General features: G+C 44.5%; 1 protein-coding gene across 2 annotated transcripts; it reads left to right on the forward strand.

Moving 5' to 3' along the window:
- The first annotated feature begins 2,424 nt into the window (after positions 1 to 2,424).
- LOC126390877 (rho-related GTP-binding protein RhoU-like) lies at positions 2,425 to 8,466 on the forward strand. Of its 2 annotated transcripts, XM_050045367.1 has the most exons (4): positions 2,425 to 2,953; positions 3,156 to 3,214; positions 3,368 to 3,397; positions 6,070 to 8,466. In XM_050045367.1, the coding sequence occupies exons 1-4, from the start codon at positions 2,683 to 2,685 to the stop codon at positions 6,556 to 6,558; spliced, it is 849 nt and encodes a 282-aa protein (XP_049901324.1). In that variant the 5' UTR covers positions 2,425 to 2,682; the 3' UTR covers positions 6,559 to 8,466. The 2 variants fall into 2 exon arrangements, with proteins under 2 accessions (XP_049901324.1, XP_049901325.1); XM_050045368.1 differs by lacking the exon at positions 3,368 to 3,397.
- The last annotated feature ends 702 nt before the right edge of the window (positions 8,467 to 9,168 follow it).

Below are 9,168 nucleotides of genomic sequence, written 5' to 3' on the forward strand. Positions count from 1 at the left end.
CCAGACACAACTCAGCCCTGAGCAGAGTGACCGTCCTCTACTGACCAATCAGACTGCAGTGTTCACAGCTCCACCTTTTAGTGCCAGATCTGTGTGCTAGGTACCCCAACAGAGGGGGGACCAAACATGGAGACGGTACGGAACGGTTCCATTGGTACCATCCACAACTTTTCATAGTGGAAACTGAAAAAAAGCGTACCCAACTGAAGAGTACGGTACTGTAGTGCTTGGTGGAAACAGGGCTTAATATCACTGTTATCAACACTACTTCTAAAACTGCTACTGCTGTCACCACTGCAAAATATAGATCAGTATTTTTTAAACCAGTTTATGTATACAGGTTTATTGTATGCACAGTGTCAGACACCAGAAAACTCAAGTCAAAAATAAATGAGGCACACATTAATAAGATGTAAACTTAACTTAAGGACAGGAGCTCAAAAAGGTTTCATTAAGTGGATTAAGTCCACAGCATACTGAATCTTAACCTTTTTCCACTCATTTAGGAATAATGTTTGCAACATGTTTCTCTTTCTACCTTGTACACTCACATCACCTACTGTGACATTAATGCACTTTTATTCAATAAGTCTGAAGGTTGTGTTCAGTAGAAAAGACATTAGTAAGCCTACAGACTGAAAGTGGAGGAAATAGTTTTCTTTGTGGAATATTAAATCTCAGATGCAGATATAACCTAAACTAGATGCACTGGTACAGCAGATACCAGGGGAAGTCGTTGGGTACTAATTTGTATGGACTGACATATTGATGACATGACGGTTTCTACACAGAGCGGAGCTGCATGGTGTGTGTATGAGTGCGTGTGAAACGGTGTCTTGTTCTTAGCTGGTGCGTATGGTTTCACTCCCACTCACTGGTGTTTTTGGTGCTGTTCAATGCATGGCAACACATTCTGCCTCCCACACCCACACACACCCCACACACACACACACACACACACACACACACACACACACACACACACACACAGACTGCTGCTCTCTCACCATGTTGACGCTCTGCAGCCTCCTGCAGGAGTGAAGACACATGAAGACGCCGACTGGGTTCCATGATGCTTTTTGCTCGTCTTGTCTGTAATGACAGAATAAAACCAGGTTAGTTTGATACATCAGGCCACTGTGAGACTTTTAATGTAGAATCAGTTCTGTTCGTCTGTGATTAAAGCTCCTACCTGACAACTGCAAGTTCTGTCAAATATTTTTAAATCAAATTCTTTATTCTATACTCACATTTTATGTCATATAATAATTTAAGTTAGTTATTCAGTAAAAAGGCCAGATAATCTCACGGGATGGATGTGGTGCGTGCCTGAAGGAGCAGTCAAACCAACAGTCCTGTTTCAGGGTTTTTAGTGTCCTGAGATGCTCAAGAAAGATGTTTCAGATGTTTCAGTGCACCTTAACAAGAAGAACACTCCTTATGGTGTCAAAAGGGTCAAATATTTAACAATAGCAGCTGCCAAAAATCCCATATCAGTTAAATCATTCAACTAAATCCCCTCACATGTCAGAGACAGTTTAATATCTGGTTTAGGAAAATATGCATCTGTGTATTTTGTTTATGATCCTCATCAATTTCTTGCTTGATGAGGATCATAAAAACAACACACTTAGAGACATGATTTGTCCCTGTTTGCTTGAGATTGATTCACTGCAGCCTCCTCGCTCCTCTTTTGATGTTTTAATCTGTTCTCAGCTCCAGGCTCCCTCTGTCTCCCTCACACTGCTGTTTGTTTGTTGCTGGTGACGGTGATGAGAAACGATGATTCATGTTGCATTCACCCCTGCTTCTTTAGTCCCCGCAGCTGACGCGATTCAACCACTGGGGGGCGTCAGTCCGCCACATCACCTCCACATATTTACCTGTAAGCAACCTGGTAGTGGTGAAACATGGGGTTGTTTGATTGAATTGATGTTGCAGGACAGAGGAAGTGAGTCAGACTGATAAAGGAGAAAAGAAACTACAAAATGAATGTGTGTTCTTGTAATTTACTCCCTCGCTTATAGTGTAATTATTCAGATTTATTCAGCAGAGGGGGCAGATATTGTCCCAGGCAGCTACAACTGGGAAGATTTTTATAGTTAAATCTAAAATACACTGTTGGTAGGCAGCTGCACTGCATGTAATCCCTCTTCGTGGGTTTTGTGATTTAAAATCAACATATTTATTTATTGTTTTGCCTCTGCTGCAGAAATATACTCCACAAAATGTACAAATCAACCATCAATATGAAAGTCTGGAGCTTTATTTCCATCTTCTAATTGGCTTAAGATGGAGACACACTGTATATTTTACTCTATGGGATAAAGGTTTCCAGTAAGCTTAGTTCATTTCACTTGGAAATCTCTGGAGCCTCATATGGTGCTCTGCTCGGTAAGCCTCTTAGGAATCACGACCACAGCAGATGTAGAGAGAATGCCAATCAGGAGCTCCTGCTGAGCGGAGAAACCCGACGGCTGTGCCACTGCGCGCTTCAAATCTCTGCCACGGTTCACACGAAACACAGCGAAATATCTTTTGGCGCTCCATGTTTGCAGTTTAAAAACTAAAACAGCACAAACACGTGAGCTGTCAAGAAGATGGAGCGCGCTGGGAGTCTCCAACCACTCTAAACCGCCAGACAACAACAAAACAAATCCTTCCTTATCCGAAGGCAGAGCCATGCTTCCTCAGGATGTCGGGAAACAGAAGCCACGCCGTGTGTCAGAGCCGGTGTGCGGGGTAGACAGTCCCCCGGCCCCAATTCGGCGATTGAAGAACCGGGATTTCCCCCTGAGCGTGAAGCGCCGTCGGTCCGGCTCCGCACCTGAGCGCAAGGTAAACTGCGTCCTGGTTGGAGACGGAGCGGTGGGCAAGACCAGCCTCATCGTCAGCTACACCACCAACGGATACCCGACAGAATATGTTCCAACAGCGTTTGACAACTTTACCGGTAATGTCTGACATTAATTAATTTTGAGCGTTACGCACAAGTTTACGCACACCTGAAAGTGAACAGGCTTTTTGTCCACTTTGTCTCCTTTAAGTCGGCTACATGCCATGTTTTCCATTTTTATCCGTGTCCGATTTTATTTACCTCATATCAAGATTAAAACCTTTGAACACATATACAAGTGTCTTCTTTATCTTCTCAGTGATGGTTGTGGTTGACGGGAAACCAGTGAGACTGCAGCTTTGTGACATGGCTGGACAGGTGAGCTGCACCTCCTCTCTCCCACAGTTTGAATCATAAATACATAATCTAACATTTAACATACATATAACATACAGGTGCATGCACTATAGGCTTCCGTAGTGGAGCTCTAAAATTTCTTCCACACTTCTTTTTGCATTTCTTCCTCGATAGAAATGGGGGCTGGTTGACGGATCAATCAATGTAAGTCATCAGTGATCAATAAGTATTTGTCAGTAATTGTTGTCGCTTTTAAACATTTGGTGTGTTTGTGTTGGTTGCCCCCTGCAGCCTGCTTTTAGTCCTGACCCGAAATCCTTTAAGACCCCTTTGAGTTTAAGTTGCCCCCCAGTGACAAGCAGTCCTGTAACTCCACAGCTTACATCGCCCCCTGCAGGAGTGACCCGAGCTTGTAGAGTATAAGTTCCCCCCCCTCTGTCACCCTGTGCTCCATCGCCCTCTTTTGGTAGAGTGATTTTTCTTCTTCCATTATCCAACCTTTCCCTTTAGGAGCACTTGAACAACCTGAAAAAGAGCTGGAGGACAAACCTGAAAGAAATCTACAACTAGTCTGTCTTTTGCACGATTAAGTCAAGTTAAAGGGTCGATTCATCTAAACTATGGCAACATCTCTTTCTCTCTGTGGAAGAAAGTAGACCTGCCAAAGAAATGTTGAGATATCTCAGTAACGGAGTCGAACCTGAGCCAGTTAAACCAAAACCATGTGCACGGCCAGATGCCAAATGGGTGTAAGGGAGAATTTTGGGGGAAATTGGATGAATCCACCCTTAAAAAATGTAGCTGGCTCTCTTTTGATACACCATGTGAACTTGTGAATTGTCAGAAAACCTTAGTAGTTTCCATTGGATCCACCCTGAAGTAGTGAGGATGTCAGTAAGGTGTTAAAGCATGGAGTTGATGGTATTGTATAATTTTCTCACTGTCAGCGAGTCTCATGAGAAAGACCTAATCCAACAATGAATGTGTGTGCTAAGAAGCACTCTGTGTATATCCAACAAATTCTCACTCTGACCTCGTCACACATTGACGTTTGGTCGTAGACTTTCCACGTCCACATACGACGTGCAAGATACACTGGGTGCGTTGGTTGTTGACGCTCTGGGACTGCTGACGTGTCAAGTTCAGCCTGTTACATTCATTGTCTTCTTTCAAAATACACTTCCTTTTTCACAGGAAATTTAACATTCACATACAGTCTCTTTCAAGATAAACTCACTACGTCGGTACAACACCACAAGTTGCCGTCTTTTTTTCCTTCAACAACAAACACAAATGGTTGGGTTTAGGAAAAAAGAACAGGGTTTGGCTTTAGAATCTTATGGCACCTGAACACAGCTCTCTCAGGTGAAAGCTTGCCGCCTTAACGGAGCAATCAGCTCCGTATCATGCCGACATTAAAGGACGCCTTTTTTCTTTGGTGTTACAAGACACCTAACGTTATGCCTGACTCATTGCCTGACACGCTGGTAACTGTAACCTTTAACTAAGCTTCGTTATTTCCCTGTGGTGTGCAGTTGGACTTGAACGTATGCCTTACTTACCTAATGTGTGTAGATCTCTGAGCTGTCTAGGGGGTAAATGGGTTACTCACCCTCCATCAGACCCGACCGCTACTGTAGGTGGCCACCCCGACCCGATGCTTCGGGCGTCCCCTCTGGTCGACGGCCAGGCTGGGCTAGCACAAGCAGCATTGTTGTGATTTTAGTTCATAGGGGGGGTTGAACGCGACCCCAGATCAGGTGAGGTGTGTAGTGGAGTTCCCGGATCGGTGGATTATTTCTGAATGTCTGTCGGAATCTTCTGCAGAAATGTGGCGTGGCAGTCTGTCGGCGTCTCCAGCAGCCAGCCTCGACTCCAATCAGCCGCCGCCTTTTCAGGTGTGTGAGCTCCTAGGAAGGGGAGTTACCCAATACCCCAAATGGAACATCGGCCTCTCCCTGCTTCCTAACTCCACCCCTAACCGTACACCTAGGCCTCCTAATTATGTGCCATAACATTTGGTCTCTGACACCGCAAGTCACTGCCCAAGGGCCGGATTTTGACGACTTCAACGATGAGGGTTCTTCAAAGCTTATTTAGGCCAAGGACCCCTTAGCTGGAAGAGAAACAGAGCAGGGGCCCCCGACATTTAAAACTGAATTGCACTTAAAATAAGTTTTGGACTACTTTCGGGTCCTCTCTCGTTTGATCTTGCCTGCAGCTGCTAAGTCAGCAGCAGTTGTAGTATGGCTAATTGCGTTAGCCTCTGCACATCTGCTGGCAGTTTCTGAGCTGTATGCTGTGTCAGAGCCTTTGCTTGAAAAGTTATAAAACGATCCATTGCAGCTCACAAGAACGTCCGTACACTTGGAATAATAGCACGGGTAATTGGCGAGTAAGTTTCAATAGTACGTAAGGATTCATAGGTAATGGTTAGCCTAGCATTATAGTTGTGCACCGCAAATTATGTTTTTGATGGATCCCTGATGTATTTGTTGGATTTATATAAAGATGTATTTTCAGACATATTTTAATGTTTGATGTTCGCAGATCCTCTGGCACTAGAACACCAAATGTGGATTGATCTGTCTCTGAAATCAGTCCTCAACAAATGCACTATTTCCTCTTGTTTCAGTGGCTTTTGATAAAATCTACAGCGACCAGCTGCTTTCGAAAATAACTAAGATTTTTTTAAATGAAACTAAACACAGGTTAGAGAGGTCAGTAAGTATTGAGCGACACTAACACATTGTCGGTTTTGGTCTTTTCATGGTCTTTTTGACAGTAAGAAAGTATGAAATGATGGCAGCCTTATCCTGTGATTTGTAAAGTTTATTGTAACCCGACCTCTCTGTTTGTGGCTCCGCCTCATGAAGGACGAGCTGGAGTGCCTCCGCCCTCTGTGCTACAAGAACGCCGATGTCTTCCTCCTCTGCTACAGCATTGTGCGTCCCTGCTCTTTCCGCAACCTGATCGACAAGTGGGTTCCGGAGATCCGTCAGCACTGTCCCGGCACACCCCTTGTTCTTGTTGGCACCCAGCTGGACCTGAGGGAGGACGTCCAGGTGCTGATTCACCTGGCACAGAACCACGAGCAGCCGGTGTGCACCGAGGAGGGCCAGCAGCTCGCTCAGGAGCTCGGGGTGGTGAGCTTTGCCGAGTGCTCGGCACTGACCCAGAAGAACCTGAAGGATGCTTTTGATTCAGCTATCTTGGCCAGCATCCAGCAGACAGACAGTTGTAGCGTCCAGCAGCAGAGGCTGACTCTGAGGAGGAAGACCCCTGATAAGATCAAGAGCCTCTCGGAGACCTGGTGGAGGAAGATCAACTGTCTGATGGGAGAGCAGAGCTGTGACTTCAAGTGAACAGCTGCATAGTTACAAACCTGGGTCAGATCACGTTTGCAGATACTTGTTAGATCTAGTTTGTTTCAGCCTGCTGGCAGAAGGTGCCAGATGGGTGGGGATTATCACCACTAGGTGACTCACAAGGTGCCAGTTCAAATCCTCACGCTGGCAGGGAAAGGACTGATGGAGGAGAACTACAGAGCCTGTGCAAACAGCTGTAAAATGTCTTCTGAGGCTTCACAGAAGCTTTTGAAAGACTAACAGCTGCTCACTTCTGCAAGACTTTAAATGCACAGCAGAAAGTCTTGGTTACAAACTAGGAGTATAGAGCAGGGAGGCAGGGAGGGTCTGAGGAGAGATACTACTGGCTACTATTTTAGGTGTAGCATCCAGAGATTTTTTAGCCTAACTGATGAGAAAAAAAGTCAGGATGTCTCACCCTCTATGGCTTTGATATTTAGTATGCTCTTTTTCTATAACAAGTCCTTGAACTTTAAAGCCCAGTGTAGGATTTAGGGGGATATATTGGCAGTAATAGAATTTAATATAACAAGTATGTTTTCTTTAGTGTTTAATCACCTGAAAATAAGAATTGTTGTGTTTTCATCATTAGAATGAGCTGTAGCCTCATCTACATTGCAATGTTGCATCACAATGTTTCTACAGTAGCCCAGCATGGACAAACCAAACACTGGCTCCAAATAGGGCCATTCACGTTTTAGCATCTATGACTAGAGTGTCGGGAAACAACAGTTCTTTTAAATGTAAAACTGGTGGTGGTGCAGTGGTTAGCATTGTCGCCTCACAGCAAGAGGGTCCCTGGTTCAAACCTGGGGCAGGGGAGGCCTTCTATGCAGAGACTCCATGTTCTCCCTGTGTCAGCGTGGGTTTCCTCTAGGTGCTCCAGCTTCCTCCCACAGTCCAAAGACATGCAGGTTAATTGGTGACTCTAAATTGTCCGTAGGTGTGAATGTGAGTGTGAATGGTTGTCTGTCTCTCTGTGTCAGCCCTGTGGTAGTCTGGCGACCTGTCCAGGGTGAACCCTGCCTCTCGCCCAGTGTCAGCTGGGATAGGCTCCAGCCTTTTTACTGGTCACCTGGTCCGTTTGTGGAGAGGAGGAGACCTTGGTGGATAATTTGGCTCCTCCTGAATGTCTGGAAGTTATCAGAGAAAAAATGTGAGCAGGTGCTAGGCTATCGACCCGGCCCAAACAGTGTCAGATAAACACTGACTTGTAACATGAAACTGCTTTATTCAGTGTTTTTACTGATGTAAATCACCTGGTCCATTTGTTTTGGAGAGAAAGAAACCTCTGTGGAAAATTTGGCTCCTGGTAAAAACCTCCTGAACAATGAACACTGAAGAAAACCGAACCGAGAGAAGTTTGAGCTAGTTGCAATCTGCTCTGACTAGTACAAGTACATCAGTGCAGTACTCTAAACCATCAACTGCACTGTTTGATACTGTGGCTGTTCTGGTCTGCAGGTTCAGATGAGTCCAGTACAAAGAAAAGTTTGAGTATAAAAAGCTTCTGAGATGAAACCAGAGTGGGACAAGGATTTAGGCCGAAAACAGGGTTTACTGTGTTTGCTATCTGACCTGATTCTTTCCAAATTTGTGCCGATGTGCATAACCCCACCCGTCTGAGGCTCACAGGAGGTTAAAACAAACCCCACAAATGTTATCAGACCCAGGTTTGGTTTGAAGCAATGAGTCTGATTGTCCAACATGCTGATGGAGATCTCAACTTTTGTTCTGTTTCTCTTTTTGTGACTCATTGTGTTGTCATGTTACACCGCAACATTACTCGTTCTTTGTTTTTACTGTTAGTTTGTAGCTAATTTATTATTTCTATATTTATTTGTGGTTATTTTTATTGCCATTACTGATCATGGAATATGCTCAGAAGCCTTGATTAAAGTGTATAACAACTGCACACTGTACCATTTCTTTAACAAAAGGGACATTTTAAATTTTAGTAAGACATTTGCAGCAAAGTTTCAGTGGGTGTGATTTAGGGAACTTGTGTTTATTTGTAAGAAATATTACGTGGAAACACTCAGGCAGCATTCAGTGCACTTCTCCTGCAACTTCTGCTCTTTATCCTTCGCCAGACAAAAACAGGACATGTTGGAGAGTTAATAGGGATCAAGTGACGTTGATTGTCTCATCAGCTCTCTGATCCTCGTGACAAACTACTGACCCAGTCAGATTTACATGGACTTGCGTGCATAAAAACCCATCCCTACCTCAGAAACAGTTTTTGAGTCAGGTGGTCAGAGGCAGAGCGTCTCCTGGGTGATTTTCCTGTGAACTCAGGATCCGCAGAGTTTCACCACTCTGCTCGGCTTTCCTCTGTGATTCAGAGTCGCTTTTCTGGTCCTCTAATAGGAGCAGACAGGACCACCTGGACTGGATTAGACCAGCATATGGAGGCTGATTCTCTCCCCACAGACACCTCACACCTTGAAAAGGGAAGGAGAGGCAGATTCCTCCACCTTCAATGGTGTAGTTAGTTCTTATATGCAACCTGTAAGTAAGGACATTTTATTTATAGAGCTTTATGGACTGAAAAATAAATAACCATAAAGAGACACAAAAAGACCACAAAGGGATGTAAAGAACTAC

Source organism: Epinephelus moara, chromosome 5 (assembly GCF_006386435.1).
Source record: "Epinephelus moara isolate mb chromosome 5, YSFRI_EMoa_1.0, whole genome shotgun sequence".
Taxonomy (NCBI): Eukaryota; Metazoa; Chordata; class Actinopteri; order Perciformes; family Serranidae; genus Epinephelus; species Epinephelus moara.

Excerpts from the sequence above, each read along its gene's own strand:
- LOC126390877 (XM_050045367.1), top strand. The coding sequence starts at position 2,683 with ATGCTTCCTCAGGATGTCGGGAAACAGAAGCCACGCCGTGTGTCAGAG. Across the intron at positions 2,954-3,155 it reads AGCGTTTGACAACTTTACCG|TGATGGTTGTGGTTGACGGG; the intron begins GTAATGTCTGAC and ends TTATCTTCTCAG. Across the intron at positions 3,398-6,069 it reads TGGTTGACGGATCAATCAAT|GACGAGCTGGAGTGCCTCCG; the intron begins GTAAGTCATCAG and ends CGCCTCATGAAG.